The 24,159-nt window shown below is 41.3% G+C and overlaps 1 protein-coding gene across 3 annotated transcripts in view; it reads left to right on the top strand.

The window, feature by feature from the left end:
- The window catches only part of BAZ1A (bromodomain adjacent to zinc finger domain 1A), a 117,908-nt gene that overhangs the window by 22,386 nt on the left and 71,363 nt on the right, over positions 1–24,159 (top strand). For all 3 annotated transcript variants that reach the window (XM_077819033.1, XM_077819031.1, XM_077819032.1), the window contains exon 4: positions 11,922–12,062. In XM_077819033.1, the coding sequence (XP_077675159.1) occupies positions 11,922–12,062 (141 nt within the window). The remainder of the gene's footprint in view (positions 1–11,921; positions 12,063–24,159) is intronic.

Genomic DNA, 24,159 nt, shown 5'->3' with positions numbered 1-24,159 from the left:
TTAGTCTCTAAGGTGCCACAAGTACTCCTTTTCTTTTTGCGAATACAGACTAACACGGCTGTTACTCTGAAACCTGTCATTATACTTAAACAAAGAGTGGCTGTTACTATCCAACAAGAAGATTTGGCTATTATTCATGATTCTAAGTTTGCCATTTGGTTTTCTACTTTGAAAGATAGCTCTTGTTTTTGAACCATATTTGAATGAGTTATCAAATCCTCATATACGTAAGGCATGCTCAGTTAAGATTGCAAACCATGGAAACTGTTGTCCTTAAAGGTAGAAAAGTTTCTTTGCATCTTCATTTTTGCCCACGTAAATATGGAACATTAGAAGATCTATGTCATTAGCTTTTAAATTACAGAATTTTCCAGCTTCTGAGAGCATGCTGGATTTCACCTCTTTTGTGTTTTTTTTTTTTTTTTTTTTTAAGAATCTTTATCACCTTCTTAAAAGGTAATGGTTTTAATACTTTCTCAATCCCCTGTTGTAATTAAATCAGTGGCAATTTTTGTCCTGTTAACATTGTGCTAAGGAAAAGAGTTTTTACTAAGTTCTGATTGATATTTTAATGTATTATATCGATGTTGCTGTTGTTTTAGATAGTGTATGTTTTTCTTTTTGTATTTGTGAAACACATATATGTCATATGCAATCTAATAAAATTGGATTGTACACAATATCTGATCTTTAAGGAAAAGTTAAATGAACTGGGAACGTTTAGTCTTGAGAAAAGAAGACTGCGGGGAACCTGATAACCTCAAATATGTTAAGGGTTATAATAAAGAGGACTGTGATTAATTGTTCTCTTAAGGTAGGATTAACAGTAATGGTCTTAATTTGCAGCAAGGGAGGTTTAGGTGAGATATTAGGAAAAATTTTCTAACTATAAGGATAATTAAGTACTGGAATAGCCTTCCAAGGGAGTTTGTGGAATCCTGTCACTGGACATTTCTAAGAAGAGGTTGGACAAACACCTGTCTGGTCTTGTCTAGGTTTACTTGGTCCCGCGTCTTGAGGTCCCTTTCGTCCGTACATTTCTGTGATTCTTTTCAGTTCAGAACTGTCCAAAGAATTCTGAATAGCAAACAAACAAATATCAATTTACATTCTGTTGCTGCTTTACAAAACTAGGAGCAGCAATGATACTGAAGCTGTTTGCCTGTAGAGTCAGGAAGACTGTATTCCATTAGTTTACTTTCTGCTCATATTTAGAAGATTCTTTGCAGTCTTAAGGGTTAGAAACTTTTATTTTAATATAATGAAAACTAATAGTGTACTTAGATTTTTCAGAAAGCCTTTGACAAGGTCCCTCACAAAATGCTCTTAAGCAAAATAAGCTGTCATGAGATAAGAGGGAAGGTCCTCTCATGGATCAGTAACTGGTTAAAAGATAGGAAACAAAGGGCAGGAATAAATGGTCACTTTTCAGAATGGAGAGAGATAAATAGTGGTGTCCCCCAGGAATCTGTACAAGGAGCAGTACTGTTCCACATACTCATAAATGATCTGGAAAAAGGGGGAAACAGGTGGCAAAATATGCAGACGATACAAAGTTACTGAAGATAGTTAAGTCCAAAACTGATTGTAGAGAGTTACAAAGGGACCTCGCAAAGCTGGGTGACTGGGCAACAAAATGGCAGATGAAATTCAGTGTTGATAAATGCAAAGTAATGCACACTGGAAAACATAATGACAGCTATAAATATAAAATGATGGGGTCTAAATTAGCTGTTACTACTCAAGAAAGAGATCTTGGAGTCATTGTGGATAGTTCTCTAAAAACATCCACTCAATGTGCAGTGGCAGTCAAAAAAGCTAATAGAATATTGGGAATCATTAGGAAAGTGATAGATAGTAAGACAGAAAATACCATATTGCCTCTATATAAATCCATGATATGCCCCACATCTTGAATACAGTGAGCAGATCTGGTTGCCCCATCTAAAATATATATATATATATATATATTTATTAGAGTTGGAAAAGGTACAGAAAAGGGCAACAAAAATTATTAGAGGTATGGAACAGCTTCCATATGAGGAGAAATTAATAAGACTGGGACTTTTCAGCTTGGAAAAGGGATGACTAAGAGGGGGATATGACAGAGGTCTATAAAATGAGGACTGGTGTGGAGAAAGTAAATAAGGAAGTGTTATTTACTTCTTTGCATATCATAAGAACTAGAGGTCACCAAATGAAATTAATAGACATCAGGTTTAAAACAAACACAAAAGGAAGTATTTCTTTGCACAGTGCAGTGAACCTGTGGAACTCTTTGCCAGAGGGTGTTGTGTACACCAAGACCGTAACAGGGTTAAAAAAAAACTAGATAAATTCATGGAGGATAGGTCCATCAATGGCTGTTAGCCAGGATGGGCAGTGATGCAAAGCCATGCTCTGAAGTGTCCGTAACCTCTGTTTTCCAGAAGTTGGGAATCAGCTACAGGGACTGGATCACTTGATGATTACCTGTTCTGTTCATTCCCTCTGAAACACCCAGCATTGGCCACTTTTGGAAGACAGAATACTGGGCTAGATGGATCATTGGTCCGACCCAGTGTGGCTATTCTTATGTTCTTAAACTTTAGATTCTGCAGAAGTTGCTGGCACTTGCCTGGGAAAACTTCCATTTACTGTGGAGAAGTGAATTTCTGAAGTCCTGATAATAAAGCTAATACAGTGCCTGTGAAAAGTGTAATTGATAGCACTGGAAAGCAGATTCTTTCCACAGGACTCATACAGCCTTCAGTCTTTCTCCATTGCCATTCAATATACCTCACTTCAGTTCTGGAAGTACCATGTCTAAGGAGCTCAACTTCCATGACTTACATTTTTGGGATGCTTCTTTTTATTCTGTTGACTAGTAGCAATTATGATGAGATGGTTTATGTAAGGTCCACTAGAATAAGACCCCACACCTTATTTCACGTAGGCCATTGAACAGCTGTTAATTAGTACTGACTTTTGGTTATTGCTAACCTGGATGGCAATATGTATCAATCCTGGTCTATATATAGTTTTTGTACCAGTATAACTTTGTTGGTTAGTGATTTGTTTTTTTTTTGTTTTTTTTAAAACTGATACAGTTATAGCCCCACAAATCACATTGTGGATGCAGTTATACTGGTATAAAGGTGCCCTGTACTGGTATAACTTGTTCCCCTTGCTGTATGGGAATAAACTATGCTAATATAACCATGTATATACTGGTACTGTATAGCTACATCCACATAAAGAAGGTTGTGTCCTTTTAATTTTGGTATAGTTAAAGCAGTACCAATTTTGTGTGTAGACAAGGTCTCATTGTCGTAGAAGTGAAAGGGCCAGTATCTCACTAAGTCCCCTGATCCAGCCAGTCCCATTTAAGCAGCCCTATCTACTAGTCAGGTAGTATTACTTGAAACAGAAGTTTTTATCTTAGTATTCAATGAAAACTAAAACATGAAAGGAATCACAATCACACTTTTAGTGCAAACATGTGAATTACTACACTTAGCAAAAATTCTCTTTTTGCTTTTAATAAGATTTTAACTGTAGTATATTATAGCTAGTTATTAAATGGTGAAGTTACTCTTACATTTGTAGCTATCTGTTTGTGAATTATTGGGTTGAAATTAATTTTTGTTCATAATGGTTTGGTACTATTAGGAAGTGTGTGTCTTTTTGATTTTAACATTTGGAATAATTTAAGTGGAAGGAACACCAGATTCTTTCTTTTGTCTATTTAGGAGATTTTTAAAAGTGGATTTAATCTTGCTTCTGGCTCTCTATTCATTAATGCCCCATTTATATTAAAACTCGCCATCAAAATATCTTGTGGTATTTACACAGAACTGAACAATATTTCTCTGAGATTCAGGATTCTTGGCTCAAAATGATTTTTTCAGGTTCTCATTTTGTGGTGTTGTACCAATTTATTACGAGGTATATGGAAACAAATTTAATATGCACTCTGGACTCTGACAAGAGACTCTTTCTGAATTACTGACTTTTAAATTATACTGTTAACATAATAAAATGCCAGATTATTATTTGTATCCCAGTAGCGCTTAGGAAGCCACAACTAGATCAAGGCCCTGTTGCGCTGAATGAGTATAGACAGAGACAGTCCCTCCTCTAAAGACCTTAGAATTCTAGGACCTGATCCTGCAACTGCCTTTATACAGACAGGCCCTGCACTCTTGCAGAGCCCTTTTGACTTTGGTGGGTCTCCCCTGGGATGCAGGGGTTTGCTTGTGCAATCATTTGTAGGATCAAGGCTTTAGTTTGACAAGATAAGACATAACAGGTGCTTGAAGCAAATGAACAGTGTGAAAAGAGGATGGGGAACAGTAATACAAGCTATGCGAATATAAAATTATGCCCAGATGCCTTTTATAAGGAAAGCACAGATTCTTCAAATAAAATGTACCTGTACTAAAAATGTATCATGTTAAGGGCAGTTATTTGTTAAAGAAAAAGGAATATGAAAAGGTGAGTAGTGTTTTAAATTAATGAGAACTCTGCCACCTCCAGCATTCAAAAATTTGACCTCGTGAACTGTCCTACAAAAGTTATTTCCAATTAGATATTTTGGATATCCTGTTTCATAGCTTTTTAGCAAATTGTGCATTCATATACATGTACCTACACCGTGCAGCCACACTTGAAGAATTCTAACCCTGCATGTCCTGGTACTTGGAATTTTTAATGTGCACGTGTAAGTGTTTTCACTGCAAAGCACAGGTACCTGAGTGCAAGGTACAGTCCCAGCTGAAAATACAGCTCAAAAAGTCAATTTCATGATAACTTAAACCTGTATGTTTTGAGGAGATTTAGAACTCCTGTAATATATTCTGCTAAAAGATAGTATTCAGTAACACTTTAGAACAAATGTTATTTAAAATCCTTTAAATGCACTTTTTTTGTGCATCAACCTATTAACTACCTAAATATATGTTCTTTTAAATGGATTATTTTTCTGCTCTACAAAAAGACAACTACTTTCGTATGGGGCGAATAAAAATCAATATGCAGGGCCCCCTCCAACTCCTGATGTGGCCCTGTATTCAGAAATCAGTGAAGATCTGCTCACTGTGGCCAGATCTGCTTACTGTGGCACTGACTTTGGCACTAGTGATGTCATCTTCACTGATATCCTTTCCGGCAACAGAGGCACCTCCTTTGGTGCCAAGAGCTTTTCTGGCACCAGCCTTATCTCAGGCACTGCTGCCTTCAGTGGCCTTCAAGTTTTAGTTGGTGCCCGTGTAGCCAGAACTATTGGCACTGGCATTGGAACCACTATGTTTGCAAGAGGAATGGTGTCAGATAAATAGGAAGAAACTCCTTCAGAGGAAACAGAGCAGTCACTCATTGATGGATATACTGAGGTCAGATCTCCTGAAGACTGAATTGGTGTTTTGTTGGTCTCTTCCCCGATTAAACAATAGCAGTTTCAAGAGCTTATGGGAAGAATGACTAATACCCTCCATCTCCAGACAGGAGTTCCAGCACCAGAAACATCTGATTTCCTTTTTGATACTATGGAATGACAGGCAAAGGACAAAATTACACTCCCAACTATTTCAGACCTACTAAATCCAAGGACATCTGGCACTCTCCCATTTCTTCACCACTGATGTAGAAGACGACTAATCAGATGTACCAAGTAAACTTGTAGGGCCGCTGATTTTTGTTACAACATCATTCAGCAAATTCTATAGTGGTCTTTGCAGACCAGGAAATTGGCTAGAGCAGCAAGGTATCCCTTTCTTTTCCCTTAGGGCTTGTCTACACTTAACAGTGCTGCAGCGGTGCAGATGTGCTGCTGTAGTGCTTAGTGAAGATGCTACCTACGCCAATGGGAGAGATTCTCCCATTGATGTAGGTAGTCCACCTCCCCGAGAGGTGGTAGCTATGTTGATGGGAGAAGTCCTCCCCTCTGTGTAACGCTGCCTGTACTGGGAGTTAGGTTGGTATAACTGCATCATTCAGGGGTGTGGATTTTCAACACCCCTGAGCAACGTAGTCATACTGACATAAGTTTGTAGTGTAGACCAGGGCTTAGATAGTGAAAGTCGCAGACTGGATGGTTTTGGGAAAAAAGTTGATTCTTCCTCCTTATTGGGTTTCTGTGTGGCAAACTGCATATCCTGATACACCTAAGCAGTTTGGGACTTCACTAACTCTATTTTGGACTCCTTTGTGGAGGAACAAAGGGAAGCTGTAAAAAAATGTTTGTCACTGAGGGTAGAATGTTAGATATTCATTGAGACTATCATATGATACCTCAGATATGGCTAGCGCAATGGCCACTAGCATAGTTATGGGGCGATATTCTTGCCTCGGATCACTGGTCTTGCTCTGGAATCATGAGAATAATGAAGACGTCCTCTTTGAAGGGTCAGGTCTTTTTAGTAATGAAATGGATGAGTCCGTAAAGAGGATTAAAACCGAGAGTGTCACCCCATCTCGTTCCCCTCTGCTCTTAACTCCTATAGGACTTTCCCAGCTCTTATCTGCCTCAAAGAAGGTCTCCTATACTGCTTTCTAGTTCCATAGATGGTCTCCTTTACAGCAGCAGAGCATTCAATGTCGGAAAAGATTCCAGTCATCTGCTCCATCCAAGGCTGCTTCTTCAAAAAGGCCACAGCACATATTCTGTTCATTCTTTTACTAAGCATTTTACTCATGCTTCAGTGTTTGATTTGGTAAAATGGTGCTACAGTTTGTATTTAGTTAGAACTCCTCTCTGCACCTTCTTTTGATGGGGGGCGGAGGGGCACCACTTTGAAACAGGAGTAGATCAAAGTGCATTAAGGAGTGTGTGTCAGCAGGGTCCAAATGGACAGTTAGTGTGAGGCAGGCTTGTGCGGGATAGATTCACACCCCAGTTGCTGCAAGTTAAATGTTCATATTGACAAGCCCTAAAACTTTAAGTGTGTTCCTGTGCATGCATCCAACAAAGTGGGTATTCACCCACGAAAGCTTATGCTCCAATATGTCTGTTAGTCTATAAGGTGCCACAGGACTCTTTGCCGCTTTTACAGATCAAGACTAACACGGCTACCCTTCTGATACCTGTGCAGCAAGTTGCTTTTATCTTAGCAGCTTTACTGGCCCTGTTCCAAATCATTTTGAAGACAGTGGAAAGATTCCTAATGACTTCAATGGGGTTTGGATCTGGCCTTCCATTTTCAGTGTTTGTAAAATGCATGTCACTGTAGTTACTGCTGACCATACTAGAATTTAAAGAGAGAAACTTAATTAACTCAAATAATTGATGTGACTTAAAAAAACATGTATTTTGTAACTTTTAATGCAAGATGAGGAAGAAAAAATGTCTTTCATTTAGTTAACCCATGCTCTTCTTTACCTGGCTCATGCTGAAGCTATCCTTATTTTAGAAAGCAGTGTTTTAAATTAGGGGGCTGTTTTTGAGAGTTTGGTACTTGCCTTCACAATCACATTTTTATTTGGTATTCATCTGTTTTCTTTTATCTGCATTATAATATAAAATAGGATAGATAACTAAGGATACAATTTTGTCACAGAAATTTTCAGTAAATTTCACGGCATAGGTGAAGGAAGAAAATGAAAAGTCACAGAAAGATCTCCAAATGTAGTTTTCATCTGCTGTTCTTAAGGAAGAGCTATACTTTTTCCCCACTTCTAAAGAAACTGAATCAAATTTATCAAAAATTATGTTTAATCCTTGTTGCTACTATGAAATATTACATTAACGCTCCCCCCCCCCAAAAAAAAAACATTTAAAGAGTAACTTTTGTTGTTTGTAGAAAATTTCATAATAAAATAAGTAAATAACAAAGAATTGACACCAAAGAGAATACTGTTGGAGGTGGTGAGGAGGGAAAGAGTGGATTATATACTGGATGTGCTGAAAGGTGAGACCCAGGGGGAGAGAGGAGGCATGATTGGAAAGTGAGCCCACCCCATAGTGGTGGCTCCTGTCCTGTGGGGCTGTAGGCTCTCCACTCCATGCGTTGTGTGACCTGGAGCATGTGGTCACAACACCATTCAGATTTGGCACGTCCATGCACAAATCTCCATCTGGGGGTGCTGGAAGGACTGCAAAGCTGGGGGGGGGGGGGAATCTCTCCCTCGCCCTTACCTTACTCTCACTGCTGGTGAGCCCAAGACCCTCTGGTGATGGGTCCAGTTGGTCTCTTGTCCTGAGAGGCACCACCACCACGGTTTTGACAGCTGGTGAGGGCCTGGCTGTCAGCAAGCGGCCTGATGCAGAGTGGAACCTGGCCAGCACTTTGCATGATGCACCACAGAACCTGGATGCTGACTGGGTCAGGCTGCAGCACGCTTCCCTCCAGCCAGGTTTTAAAAAGTTGCGGGGCATGGTCCCTTTGACTCTCCCATCTCCAGTGCGTATGGGTCTTGGTCCATTCCAATGGAACAGGAGCTGCTGCTGCGGGGTGAGTGTGGGGTGGGCTCGTCACCACTTTATTCAGGTTCACTAGTATTGTGAATACTGTGACCTCCATGCCTTATCCATAAGACACAAACTGGCTATCTAGTCTGACCTCTTGTATGTCACAGGCTACATAATTCCACCCACTTACCTTTGTATTAAGTGCAATAGCTTGTTTGACTAAAACATATCGTTCAGAAGGGCATCCAGTCTTGATGTGAAAACATCAAGAGATGGAGAATCCACCCCTTTCTGTGGTAGTTTGTTGAAATGATTAATCACCCTGACTGTGTTGAAGGTTCTTCTTGTTTCTCTGGATCAAGTTTATAGGGCATAATGGTTCAGCAGAGCCTCTGCTATTATGGGAAGAGAGAGGATAGATAACATTTTTTCCCCTTTTTTGACCTAGCAAAGGGATAAAGGAGTAAATAAAAGTTGTGCTGAAATGCTCATTGACTAAATATTCATCAGCTTCCAGGAAGGTTAAACATTTTCAGTTTTTAAATTCTTTCAATTTTTTGATGACACATTGTAGAATTTAGTATCAGTTACAGAATTCAATCTGTTCTAATTTGAGCTTTCATGAGGCTCTTCTAATATATTTTTCAGTTTTAGAATGTATGAGCTCCCTCTTGTGGCCCTTTAAAAATTAAGCACTAGAATGATAGAGTGGTGATAATGACTATGGCTCCAAACCTACTGGTGCTTTTAATAGTTTTCTAGTAGAAATTCATTTTTTAAAATGTTAGCTAAATTGAACTGGATAACATTTTCAGGGAAATTTATTTTTCAGCTTATAAAATAAAAAAGTACAAAAAACACTTTTTAAGTGAAACCAACTATGTAATAGGTTTCAGAGTGGTAGCCGTGTTAGTCTGTATCAACAAAAAGAACAAGGAGTACTTGTGGCACCTTAGAGACTAACAAATGTATTTGAGCATAAGCTTTCATGGGCTAAAACCCACTTCGTCGGAAGTGGTGTACAGGCAGTTTTGTGGTACTGACCTCTTCACTATAAGACAGATGTGTGTAATAAGGGTCATTGGTTTTCTGATTACATTAAATGTGAGTACATTTTGGGGTGGGAAATAGGTGAAACACAGTTCCTAATTTCTTTTCCTTTCCTGACTGAATTTTTGGCAAGACTTGAAAAATGTACTGTCCTCTTGCTAGTAGCTAGCTAATTGAGGACTGGATGAGCATAGATAGATCCACATAGTAGTATTGAAACACAATTATCACACTGCTAGGCTGAATCCTGCTGGTCCAATTTATCTTTGGTATTGGCTTGGATAGTAGGTTTAGGCCTTTGGGCATGTATCTGGCAAATATTGTCGGACCGTGGTCTTTGTCAAACACCCTTGTTAGAGGGAGATTACATTTCCTTTATTATATTGCAGTAATGTTAATGTGCATCTATTTAAATGATTGTGTATGTGAGATATGATGTTGGGGTTCCCTCTAAAGTGTCACTAGAAATTTCTTCTATCCACACAACAATTACAGTATGAGCAGATGTAGTGCAGACTTCCCTGAACTACTGTGCCAGTGTGCCTGAAGCCTGATTTTGAGGGACTCTCTTGGAGGTAATGGAGTAGTTAAATCTTCATGTGAATATGCTGAAAGATTGTTTACAAGAATTCCAATTAATGTTAATTATAATGGTAGTTTTTGTGGTTTGGACAATTATCAACCAATTTACTTTACATAGGATACCAGCAGTTGTTGGAGGGTAGTTTCTGGCTGTTATTATCTTGTGAAGTATTTGAAACAATGATATAAAGATGAAAGTTTGTGTATCTAATTGCCAATAACCTGAGCTGACTAGTGCCTCCTTCCCTCTGGATGATCTGTTTTGAAAACATGAACTCTTCATTTCAAACAGTTTGTTTCAGGAGTTAGTATTTTGTAGCAGGGAATATTTTGGGCCTAAACCTTCTTGGAAGAAATCCCTTTTTAAAATGTATGTTTGTATCAGTGTATAGCGGATATTATTTTTCAAAAAGAGCTCACTAGCCAGTTGACCTCCTTTTGGAAATTGTTCATAAATTGATAACCATATCCTGGGACCAAGCAAGATTGACATCTTTTAGAAAGCAGGATGTGTTAGCCTACTTAGCCTTCTTCCCCATTCAGGGTTCCGAGCTTATAAAAAGGAGGCAGGGCGGAGATAGCTCGAGTAGTTCTCTCATTCCTTCTTATTACTGAAAGTGTAGTGAGATTGGCAGCACACTTAATGGCCTCAATTTTTCTCTTGTTGTTTTCCCTCATTCTCCCCCCCCTCCTTCATGCTTGTATATGGGGAGGAGGGGGTTAGTAAGGACTTCTTTATCATTTTTTGTTTGTTTTTCATTTCATTTAAAAAAAATTTTTTTTTTGTTCCTTTGCAAGCATTGCCTGGTGTTTAGCCCTCTTGGGCTGCTTTCTTTCCCCAGTGTTGGTTCTCTCCAGATGATTTTTCCTCATAAATATTTCCTATCTTGGATCTGTGACCCCACATGCACGTGTCTAAAGGGGCTAAGAAAGCTTGGTTCAAGCCCTGTGCTTTGCAATTCTCTGATGTCCATTACCAATACTGATGCTCAGTTCCTCTAAGAAGGTAGTTATAATATGGTTTTCCTTTGGCTACCCTTGCAGTCAGTGTTCAGCTTCATTCATTGTCCACAATGGATAATTTTCATAGTGCAGACATGGCTTTAAGAGATTAAACTAAAAAATGTGCACCCAGGAGTGCCAGGGAAGGGAGAAACCTAGTGGCTAAGAATTGTTTATTATATAGTTATGAAACATATTAAATGAGTGTCAATTGATTATAGATTTTGAATAACACAATTTTGTTTCTTTTATAACTAGCACTCATGATAGCAAAGGAATGGATTTGCTTTGTTTGTCATTTGTATATGTGCCAGATGGAGCCTTAATATGTGTCAGGAGATAAATGGGCCATTATTAAGATTAGATACACAGTGGTCATTTTAGCCTTGTTTATTTGGGTCATCAACTATACTAGAGGATGATCTTTTCTAGTATAAATACTTTGGCAACACAAAATCCTTTCCTTTCTTCCTAGATTACTATGAAAATAAACGTAAAAGGTTTCTGTCTCGTTTCTAAGTAACAAAAAATAAAGTTCATTTTATTTTAAAAAGATGTTGTTAATTGTCATTTGGATAAAATAAGCACAAAAGCTCTTACTACCAGTGATTTCAAAATAAACTGAAAAAGTATATTTAAGTAAGCAAAGCTCAGTCAAGTGTATATATGACTTAGAAAATTCTAATAATTTACTGGCCTATTTAGTCAAGTTGGTATATATTTAAGGAGGTGAATTAGTCACTTTTACAGATGCGGTAAGGTGTAACTCCTATGTAAAATATAACCACTGTTTCTATTCTGGGATTACAAATGTACTTTTAGAATAATTAATTCAACAAATTTAAACTTTTTGCATTATCAAAGGACCTTTATGTTTATAACTGTCCTTATTTTATTTCAGGTTGCAATGTAAGATTTTGGAAGTCATAGCTCCACATCACAATGGAGTTGCCAATGGCCACATCAACAGTACCGATGAAGACACTATCGTCATCAGTGATAGCGATGATTCAGAAACACACAACAGTTCTGCACAAAATGGGTAAATTACAATTTTTCAAGTGTATCAAATATTTTGATTACGTTTTGGAAAATGAGGCTAAAGCAGATTTAGTGGGACTTTTCTTGAAGAGATTTGTCTCAAGCAAAGTGCAGAGGATACGGTGTCAGAATATTTAGCCAGCTGAGCAGTCTGAGTGGCTAAAGATTCACAGGTGCCTTATATATTGCGAAATAGGCAATTTAAGTGTATTTAGCCAGAGAGCATTGAAAAAAGAGAATAATTGAGGCATAAGAGGCATTAATCAATTTCAGATTACATTCTCTGTAGGAGGGTAGCGGTGTAGCACTTGGTCTGTTTTCAAAGCTTCTCTTCTCTACTTCTGCTCTGTTTACCAGACTTAAAACTAACATTGTAGAGTTTAATGTGTTTTTTGGACAAAACCTAAAAATACTTGTAAGATTGCAAACACTAATTCAGGGTTGTATTTTAAATAGGGATTTCACTTTAGAGCAAATACGAAAAAGAGAACTCTTCCAGAAGCTATATGGCCCATTATTTTACATATTTATTTTAATATTTCTATTAGTTGAACAGACTTCTGCCTCATGTAGATTTTTAATTGCCAGCTTTTTAATTGCTGACGACCCTGCCCCTGCTCCACTTCTTCCCCCAAAGCCCTGCCTCTGCTCTGGAGCTGCAGCCTGACACGGAGCCTGCCTGCCCCTCAACGAGAGGCAGGGAGGAGGCGGCCCCTGCTGAACAGGGGCTGGTGCAGGTTGATGATCTGGCACCTCCCACCCCCATGCTCGCAGTAACCAGATTTTTGGTGTCCAGTCAGTACATCTGACTGGACACTGCCAGGTCTCCTTTTTGACCTGACAACCCTATCTTCATGACCCACCTCCTCCTGGACCCTTAATTTAGTGTGCCATATTTTTCCTGTGCTCCAGGAAAGACTCCAAATTCAGTTTTATGATTTTATATATAAGAGCAAATAGGAAGATCAAGTGGGCTGACTTAAACCGTTACTTGAACTGGTTTTTGAGACTGGGGCAAGGAAAATTACGGAGGAAAATATAAAAGGGAGATAGATTTAAGAATTTTATTTGAGAAAATAGATTTGAGAACAAGGTTCCTCTTTACAATTATTTTGCCAGTCCACGGTGCTGCTGAGCTACAGATTTAGACCACAGTCTTATAAACTGATTGTTGTGGGCAGACCCCTATCCCTGTGTGGAGTCCCATTGACTTCAGTAGTGCTGCAGATGGATGTAGGGGTCTGTCTAAATAGATCAGCTTGCAGGATCAGGGCCATTACTTTTGAGTAGTCTGAAATGGTTATTACTACAATACAGTTTCTTCCTCATTTTCACAACCTGCTGTTACTTAGAAATATAAGTGGTACTGAATTCATAAACACTGTTCCAGAACCACGCTCAAAACTGTGACAATAAAGAACTAAAGATTTTCATGTCCCTGCATTGAAGAGACCTAGTCTTATTGTGGCTCTATGAATGGAACTTGGCTAAGCTTCTGTCTTCATGCTTTACGTTTGAAAAGAAATTGTAAATTAAAAAGATATTAATAGTTACAACAGTTTTTTGAATGGAAGAATAATTCTGTAGATACAGAGCCTTATTCCACAGTTTTCTTAGTGTATGTGTGTACATTAGTATCTTAAAAATTTGGTTATGTTTTATGTGTATTGCCATAAATGTTGTGTATTTTCTTCTAAACTTATTACAGTATTATAATGTCTATTACCGTTACACCCAAAAGGCCCAAAAGTAGGGCAAGAAAGAACTGAGATTTACTAAGGATATTTCTGTACGATGGACAAAGTCAGACGGACCAGATTGTGGCCTCAGTTATACTGGTGTTAATTTGGAGTAACTTCATATTGGCAAGTCACTTAGTTTACGTGCCTCACTTCCGCTACTTGTAAAATGAGGATAATTTACTCATCTGTGGGCATGGCTACACTTGCAGATGTAGAGCGCTGTGAGTTAAACCAGCCCTTGGAGAGCGCAGTAGGGAAAGTGCTGCGGTGTGTTCACACTGTCAGCTGCAAGCGCACTGGTGTGTCCATATTTGTAGCACTTGCAAGGATTAGGGATGCCTTGAGATAGCATTATGGGCAGCTATCCCACAGAGCACCTCTTCCCATTCTGGCGCTGTGGCTTGTGGGAAGGGGGAAGAGGGGTGCGGGGCATTCTGGGTCTTGTCCCAACGCCCCGTGATGCTTCGCTTTGCATCCCAGCAATCCCTTTGCTTCCATCCACATCTGGTGCCATCTTTCAAAGTTTTTTGTACTGCGTGCTCTGTCTTCCCTTTCGGTCTGTGGGAATGGATCCCAAACTGCTGAGGAATATGCTGATGGGTCTCGCCAGCACGTCACGAATGGCAGTCGAGTTACTCCTTAAGCTGCAAACTGACGGCGAGGAGTCCGACGATGATGTCGACTCACATAACGCTTACGACATGAGATTGCTTGTGGCATTCACGGACATACTCACCGCAGTGGAACACCGCTTTTGGGCCTGGGAAACAAGCACTGAGTGATGGGATCAGATCGTCATGCAAGTGTGGGATGACGAGCAGCGGCTGCAGAACTTTTGCATGAGAAAAGCCACTTTCATGGGACTGTGGGCTGAGTTCGCCCCCACCCTGCGGTGCAAGGACACGAAATTAAGAGCTGCCCTGCCGGTGGAGAAGTGGGTGGCTATTGCAGTCTGGAAGCTGGCAACTCCAGACAGCTACTGATAGGTCACTAACCAGTTTGGAGTGGGAAAGTCGACTGTTGGAATCGTGTTGATGCAAGTTTGCAGAGCCATTAATCGCATCCTCCTCAGAAGAACTGTAACTCTGTGCAAAGCCAGCCACAATGTCATGCACGTTACCCAAATGGGTTTCCCTAACTGCTGAGGGGTGATAGATGGGTTGCATATTCCAATTCTGACACCAGCCCACCTAGCCTCCGAGTACGTTAATCGGAAGGGGTATTTCTCTATGGTTCTCCAGGCGCTTGTGGATCACCGTGGGCGTTTCATTGACATTAACACAGGCTGGTCCGGAAAGGTGCATGATGCACACATCTTTCGGAACACAGGCCTGTTCAGGAAGCTGCAAGCCGGGACTTTCTTCCCAGACCAGAAGATCACCGTAGGGGAAGTTGAAAGGCCCATTGTGATCCTTGGAGACCCTGCTTACCCTTTAATGCCGTGGCTCATGAAACCGCACACAGGGAGCCTTGAGAGCAGCAGGGAGTGGTTCAACAATAGGCTGAGCCGGTGCAGAATGACTGTGGAGTGTGCTTTTGGCTGTTTGAAGGGCTGCTGGCACAGTCTGTATGGGAAGCTGGACGTGGCCGATGACAGCATCCCCACGGTTATATCCGCGTGCTGTACCTTCCATAACATTTGTGAAGGGAAGGGTGAATGATTCACTCAGGCATGGAACTCAGAGGTTCAACACCTGGAGGCTGAATTTGAACAGCCAGAGAGCAGGGCTATTAGAGGGGCCCAGCACGGGGCTGCAAGGATTAGGGATGCCTTGAGGGAGCAATTTGAGGTAGAAAGCCACCAGTAATGCTTGGTGCCCTGCATGGGAGTGAAGTGCAGTGGTTCCAATGTTAGTAGGAATCTGTTTTTGCTACATATGATACACTGACTTGCAGTGCCTGTTGCTTTCCTGGGCTAAGGTATCTTTTATTTAATGACATAATAAAGAGTGTTTTCAAAGCCAAAAAATTCATTTATTGAAAAGAAAATGCATTTATTGAAAAGAAACACAACTGCTTGGGAAACAGAAAGGGCAAGGGGGTGGGGTGGGGAACAGTACAATCACAGATTTTCGTATGTCCTGTTGTCATACTCAGCCTTCCTGTCTGGGGTGCCATTGAATGAGTGCTGCACTTCTGGCTGGCTAAAATGCATGGTGAGGGGGTTGAGCGCAGCAGGTAAGGGTCGTAGTTTGCAGGGCTGCGTGGTGAAGCTACAGGTGGCGGTGGCAGCTGGTGGCAATAAGAACCTGGATGTTACTTCATTCAGCATGTCCTCTATGCTTCTACGTGGCCGCTTCCTGATTCTTTGGAGTCTTTTGGCCATGGATAACAAGGACGGCTGGGATCTCAAGGTTACATCTCTAAAGCCAAAATGCAACACTTAACAGAGGCAGCATTGTTCACACCAGACAGAGCAATGATTCGGCCACACGTAAAGTAGACAAGCACAGTCTACACAATAGCAGGAATTGCCTGTCCCAAAGTGAGCGCACATAACCCACAGGAGACCCAAAATGGTGAGTAAGGGACAAGGGGGACTGATTGTTTCACCACCATACTGTCCTCTGGGGTTCTGTGCCTTGGGGAGAGCCAACATCTGCAGGGGGCCCCTATGCTGAACACTGTCACCACATTTTCCACAGGAGTTTGTCCTGGAAGATATCTCACTGCTGAGGTTGACCTGGGAAGCAAGGGAGGGTCTTCTACTGCAACGGGGCTTCCACCCTGGCCCATATACAGCTTGCCTGTGTGCAGCAATGGTTCCCCACCCCTCACGGCACAGTGGCGCGGACATGTTAGCCTTACTGGGACAAGAAGCACAGTAGCTCTGTCAAGGAACCTGCACAAGCGGATTGCACAGTTTCTGCATGAGACCTTTGAAGAGATCACTAAGGCCAATTACCGTGATGTGAGAGAGCACATCAACGCCCTATTCCGCATCTAGGCATGCATGGATCCCTAACCCTCCTCGCCCCAAGAGCCCACACTGAACAACTTCCTTCTGAAAATAAAAGCCGCTTACTGGGCACCTCCTCTGGTGTTTGTCCTTCCTCAAGAACTGTCCGAACCGTGCGACTGGCTACCTTCCTCCTGGCTTGAGAACAGCTCCTGACTGAATGCATCTAGGGATGCTGGGCTGTCTCCCTCCTCCTCAGCACCCTCGATCCCGCTTTCCTCCTTCTCCTGCCTTGTTGATCTGTGCTCTGAAGTGTCCATTGTGGTTTTAGGAGTGGATGTGGGGTCAGCCCCAAGTACTGTGTCCAGCTCTTTGTAGAAATGGCAGGTCGTGGGGGCAGCACCGGAGCAGTGGTTTGCCTTGCGGGCTTTGTGGTAGGCATTCTGCAGCTCCTTCACTTTAATCCTGCACTGCAGTGCGTCCTGGTCATGGCCTCTTTCCATCATGTCCCTTGATATCTGCCCGAGGGTATCGTAATTCCTACGGCTGAAGCGCAGCTGGGACTGGACAGCTTATTCCCCCCAAACACTGATGAGGTCTAGCACCTCACCATTGCTTCACACTGGGGATCACCTGGCACGTGGAGGCGTGGTCACCTGAAAAGATTCACTGAGAGCACTCCACGCCTTGCTGAGCAAACAGGAAGGGGATTTTCAAAATTCCCAGAGAATTTAAAGGACGGGTCTGACGGTTGGTCACCTGAGGGCAGGACAGTAGAGTTCAAAATGATGACCAGAGTGGCTACAACAGGCATTGTGGGACACTTCTGGAGGCCGATCAGAGAGCATTAATAGACCAGGACGTCCACACTGGTGCTGCGGTGCAACAAGCATTATGCTTCTCATCGAGGTGGATTACCAGGAATGCTCCAGCCGCGGAGTCTGGGCGCTCTACTTGCCTTGCCAGTGTGGATGCATCATGAGTTAGGGCGCCCGGGGCTGCTTTAATGTGCTGTAACTTGCAAGTGTAGCCAAGCCCTGTATAAAACACTATGAGGTCTATGGAACAAAAGTGCTTTGGAGTTACAAATTATTAGACCCCAATTTCGCAATTGACTGCATGCAGACTGGCTTCTTCATGCTCAGAGCACCCCATTGACTTTATTTAGGCTACATAGAGGTGAAGCAGTTCATCCTTGCATTGTCAGTTGCAGGTTTATTAATTATTCAGTTGATGTCAGGGTATGTAACAAGGATGCTCCTCGTGTAACTAAGCAAATAATGAAGGTAAACCTGTGGAATTTTATCTACTATTGAATGATGTTTCTAGTGTCATGTAAGGGAGTGTCTGAATATTTAAAGAGAAGCCTTCTATCTTGAAATATGTGCACTCTCCCTGTTACAGGAGTATGAAATTCAAGGGAGGTTATCTTTAAATTTAATACAGATATGGGCTGCAATCCTGCAACTGGCTCTGTGCAGGGAGACCCATATGTTCAGCCAACCCCAACAACTTCCACCCTGCAGAGCCAGCTGCAGGATTAGGGTTGATAACCTACCTCACTTGACTTCAATTTTTCTGGATTTTTTTTTTTTTTTTTTTTTGAGAGGGAGGAGAGAAACTTCTCATTTTCTATATAGAAAGGCTTGTTTTGGCTTGTTATTAAACAATATTATTATTATTTATGCTTTGCAGCTGTTTTCATTGATGGCATATCTAATCAACATTGCATGATATAAACATAAAGACCAAACTATTTCTATTACTAGAAGTTTAAAAATATAAAATTAAAATATTGAGAATTAGAAGAAATTGCAAAATTGGATAACATCATTAGATCATATCTGCTATTTCAAAATATTAAAAGTTTAAAAGTATTGACCATGTCCCCAAAAGAGCTTACCTGAGTATGCAGTCTTGCCACGAGTTTGTAGGTATTGTGGTCTTGAGTCTCAAATGCTTACTTACACAAGTAGTACTTAAATTTGTGAATAGTCCCATTGAATTGAGTGGGAAGATTTTGCAGTGCTAAACTTTTAGGGATTAAATTTTGTCATGTGTGGAAAACCTTTTCACCATAATAGATTTTATGTAAAGTCTGAATGTGTCTTGGGTACTAGTGAATTGTGTACTCCGCATAAGTGTTCATTGTAGCCTTTCTTCTAGACCATTCATTATTGTGAAAAATAAAACCAAAAATGAGTCTTGATTGAAAATTCTCTTTAGCAGAAGAGGTTAAAGTGCTCAGTTTGTCAGGTTCTTGATTCTCAGTTACATGTGCATTGCTTCAATTGAAAAGTGAGCAGCCATAGCTGGAATAGGGAGGAAAATGTAAAAATGGTGTGACAGTTACATGTGCATTCTGACAGGTTTCAGAGTAGCAGCTGTGTTAGTCTGTATTTGCAAAAAGAAAAGGAGTACATGTGGCACCTCAGAGACTAACAAATACGCCTCCCTGGCCGACACCCTGAGAGCGAAGGGCTACGAGGTGCAGATGGATGCCCTGATTGAAGTGAGCTGTAACTCACAAAAGCTTATGCTCAAATAAATTTGTTAGTCTCTAAGGTGCCACAAGTACTCCTTTTCTTTTTACATGTGCATTGTTTCAATTGAAAAGTGAGCAGCCATAGTTGGAATAGGGAGGAAAATGTAAAGACGGTGTAACAAACTGCAGTACTGGTAAGAAAATAGTCTTTATTTTCTGTTCCCATTAACATCATTGGGCCAGGGTTATAAAAGGTTATGCCTCATCACACGGTAGCAGTCAATGTCCACTGTCTGATTTTACAGGAAATGTTATTACTCTTTAATTGTTAAGACTGATACATGTTGTATAAAAAAAGAAAGTTACCAGAGGTTACTCTATCACCAGAGGAATAGTTTGACTGCAGAATCTCTAACTAGTCCAAAAAGTGTGACTTCATGATATGGATCAGATTGAAATTATTTTTTTGAGTTGTTTGTCCAGCCCTAGCTCTAATTCTAGATCTGGTGGGAGCTGAGGGCCGGATTAAAAGGTCTGACGGGCTGAATGTGGCCCGCGGGCCATAGTTTGCCCACTCCTGTTCTAGATAGTTTACTCCAGAGGGAATTCTGCACCAAAAAAATTAAAAACTATGTACACGATATTTTTAAATTCTGCATATTTTGTCAAAATAACACTATATAATCATGCCAGTGTCAGTTAATTTCAAAATACCTATCAGCAGCTATGTCTGTAAAAATACAGACACAAAAATATTCCCCCAACAGTAGAGAGTTAAGGAACCCCTAGGACAACCCAGTTCCTGTTTCTCTGCCCCCTCCCCACGAGAGCCCAGCATACTACCCCCCTAGCTCAGCTGTTCTCTCCCCCCCCATCCCAGACACTTGCACGCACTCCCTACTCCACAGAGCCCAGCTGTGGACCCCCTACCCTCACCCCAGGCCCAGCTGTGGGGCATCCCCTATCCACCAGAGTCCAGCCATGGGGCACCCCCCAGCCCAGACACCCACACCCTGTGGCGACCAGCTGCAGGTCCCCCTCAACCCAACCACTTGCATCTCTTTTCCACCATAGCCCAGCTGTGGGGCACTCCCACAGCCCCTACACTAACACCTCTTCCTCACGAGAGTTCAACTATGTTCCCGATAAGCTGTGTGGCCACGTGGCAGGCTCTCAAGGGCCGTGCAGGCAGGAGGGGAGAGGCACACATGCCCCCAAGCTGCTGGGGAGAGGAGCCCCTCCATTGGCCTGGCCTAGGCCTGCTGGAGCTGCCAGGGAGAGGCGTCCCTCCCCCAGCCCAGGTGCACTGGAGCTGCCGGGGAAAGGAGCCCCTCGCCTGGCCCAGGCCCACTGGAGCTGCTGCGGCCAGGGAGAGACACCTCTCACCTGGCCCTGAGCTGCTGCAGCGAGGGCGGGTTGTGGGGGAGTCCTCTCTCCCCTCTGCAGCACCCGGGCAGCCTGCACTCCAAGCCCCTCATCCCCAGCCCTACCGTAGAGCCCTCACCCCCCCAATCCTCTGCCCCAGCCCTGAGCCCCCCTTGTACCCCAAACCCTTCATCCCCAGCCCCACCCCAGAGCCCACACCCCCAGCCAGAGCCCCCCTCAGCCCTTAGCCCTCTCTCACACTCCAAACCCCTCAGCCCCACCACATGCATTTTGTTATGTGCACCAGTATGAAAGTGATGTGTCACACATCACCTCCATATTGGTGCACATAACAAAATTCATTCCACACATGGACATAAACAATTAGAGTGAACACTGGAGCGCAGGATCCAGAAGGAGAAACAGCGTGATGCTGGGTTCCTGATGCTTGTGTGATGTTTCCTGCATGCTGCCTTCTTCTTTCAGGGCGTGCTGGGTTCTGCAGCTGCTGGGAACCCTCCAGCTCTCACCCCTTCCCTGGCTGTGTCTTCTACTTGCGAGCTGGGCTTTGCTGAGTCCAGCAACCTCTAGTTGTGGCCAGCAGTTCTGTAGCCTATTTCTTTGGGAGGAAAGGAAATTCTGTGCATAATGTTAATTTCTGCGCAAATTCTGCAGTGCACAGTGGTGCAGAATTCCTCCAGTAGTAATAGTTACCTTGGAAAGAGCTCCTAATATGCTGTTTCATCTGAACTATACACATTCAGTAAAATATCCACTATCAGAAACCTTTACAGGAGTAGCAAAGTTTCAGTGCATTCTTGGTAGCTATGATGTTAGATATTCCTATCCCGTAAGCTTGAAAGCATTGTCAGTAGGTTACACAAGTTTAAACCTTGCTGTGCAGATGTCCATGGATAGATAATCGACTCTGCACTGGGAGAGAAATTCATGTCTTCACCCCATAAAGTAATTTGGCGTTGTGTGGGGCATAAGGGTTTGGGATCTTGGTGTGTGGAATTCATCCCGCCCTGAACCTGCTAGCAGGCCACAAGGCTGCAGTGTAGTTTGTCAATGGCTACAATTTTAGCCTATTGCCTGCATAAATGGCTGCTGCCCTTCTTTGTCTCCTACCTAACTGGGAATCTGGCCCCAACAGCCTTTATAGAATATGCTGTGAAGAGGACCTTGTATGTACTCTGGATAGGTAAGTGAATCTTACCCTACCACATTAGCAGGAGAGGACCTTTTATTTATTTTATTTTATTTTATTTTTTGCTTTCAGCGCAATATTAGGAACCAGAAGGTCTGTTTGTTTTTTTTCCTGACTTCTACACAGATTCTTCACAGTTGTAAATTGGAGATAGTAATACATACCTCAACATGGATGTTACAAGGCTTATTTCATGTTGATAAAGTGTTCTATAAAATCAAATTATTATTATTTTGACTTCAATGGCAGAATAATACAATAACTCTCAAAGTTCAGAACTCTTCCATGTGTAACAAAGTAATAACCCCAGTCTCTGCTCTTCTTCTCTAGAGAAGATTTTGCAATACAATAAGATCTGCAAATTCTAACTGGATAGCAGATTCTTGAGCCCTTTTATAAAAATGCAGGGCTCTTCTGTTGAGTCATCCTAGAGTCAGGTGCCAAAACCCTGCTTTAGGATTTAGGGTAATTACTGCTAATTTATGCTAGCAGGTGTGCCTCATTAGCTCCAGACAGGATCTAAAGGAGGTGTTTCTTTGAACTAGAGGAAGCCTAGGACTGAGGATATTTGAGAGGAAAGCCCTAGAAACATCTACATTTGAAGAGGAAGCTAAGGCTGAGAGTTTGTTGTGTTTTTAAGTTCCTCCTAAAGCTGGACACCAGAAGGGGGTAAGTTTGAAAACTGGTTCAGGGTCTTTATGATCTGTTGAGGACTGGATAGGGGCCTAGCCTGTTCACACTAATATATATGTTGGTGGAATAAATTTGTGAGATTGGTCTTTATTTCCTTGTCCCAGTCCCCTGATATGGGTGAGGGTTACAAAAGGTTCAGAGTCATATGGGAAAAACTCTTCCTTTACTCTAGCTTTCAGTTACATTGAGTGTTGGGATTGTGAACCTACTTAAAATGGATAAAGGAGTTGAGAAAACACTCTTAATGCTGCATATTCTGATTGATTTTGTTTTCTACTGGAGTGTTAGACTGAGAAGGTTCCCATTTACTTGAGCCCATCTGAATGAATGGCAGCAAACATGGTGATGTATGGTGGGGGAACTAGCCTGTTCATAATTCATATGAAGGAAGCACTCTAATACAAATTTTTGTTGTTTTAGTTTTCTTACCTTCAGATTATAGAAGATTAATCTAAGTGTGGAAGACCTGATCTCATATGAAAGTCTTCAAGATGTGACACATCCAATCTCAGCAAACTCACTCTCTCAAAAATTATCTTCATACAATCAAAAGAAAATGAAAGGGTCCTTCAGTGCTATCCTGACTAAACTATATTTAATAAATTTCAAACAATATATCAGTACAATATCAGTACTTCTTAAAATCTTGTTAAATTGGGGGTTTATTGACTTCTTAGTTAGCCATAGCAGTCTAGCTGTAAGTGATTTGGACAATTTTTTGATTACCTAAATTTTTATTTGAGAGTATGGTCTGTATGACTTTAGTAGTTTCAAACCTCCACCCTTTAACAGATATTATTCATTCTATGTATTTCCAAGAATTTGGATAAGAGTGCTAGTTCACACATCCAACAGATATGGTGCCATGAGCAAGACTAATACCTACCTCCTTTGAGGTAAGGGTGTGTATATTTAAATCAAACAAAACTCTCCAGAAATAATCTGGATTTAAGACTTTATCAGCTGGGAAATCATTTAACCATTGTAAGCAACTCCTTCAGGAGTGGTTTTTGTTTTATAAAGAGAGATATCCTAAGTCTGGGTAAGAGACTCTTGTTTCTTGTTTTCAGAGGACACTGGCTCCGTCTTATAGGGTTGTTTATCAGTTTGGGGGTTTTTTTGTAAAATTTGTCCAGTTGTGCATCGTATCTTGTATATATGAGAATGCTGGGGCAAATTTCAGATCTGTAACCCTTATATAAGATTCCAAAAATCTCTTGCATGTGTTCTTCTAGGAATAAAAATAGTTTCAAGAATGGTAAAAGAAAAGCAAGCTACAAAGGGCAATAGAGTCCATCTTCAAGGATTTCATGAATTCTACAAGGACTGAATGGCATTACAGTGTATTGCCAAAAAGATACCAGTCCTTCCATGTAATTCATATTCCCATCCAGATCCAATATTAATTTTTGATTTGTCCAGTCCTGTGCCTGCCAAAGCAGTAGCACTTTGGAATTATGGATGAAAAGCACTATTATGAGAGTTAAGTAGTAGTATTTAACAATAAAACACAAGATAGTTGAAACAAAATAAAATCATAACAACTTCACACCACTTAGTTTCATTGTTGTATGTTTTTTGTATACAAATAGTACCATTATCATTCTGTTTAAAGCATAGTGTCTAATTTTTAATAATCAAATAGTGTTAAAATATTGGCTTAGATGTGTTTTGGTGATGCTTAGTCTCACAAGCACAGGCGAA

Source organism: Eretmochelys imbricata, chromosome 6 (genome assembly GCF_965152235.1).
Source record: "Eretmochelys imbricata isolate rEreImb1 chromosome 6, rEreImb1.hap1, whole genome shotgun sequence".
Lineage (NCBI taxonomy): Eukaryota > Metazoa > Chordata > Testudines > Cheloniidae > Eretmochelys > Eretmochelys imbricata.
The sequence above is the reverse complement of the archived record's forward strand: the minus strand, read 5'-3'. Positions and strand labels throughout refer to the sequence as shown.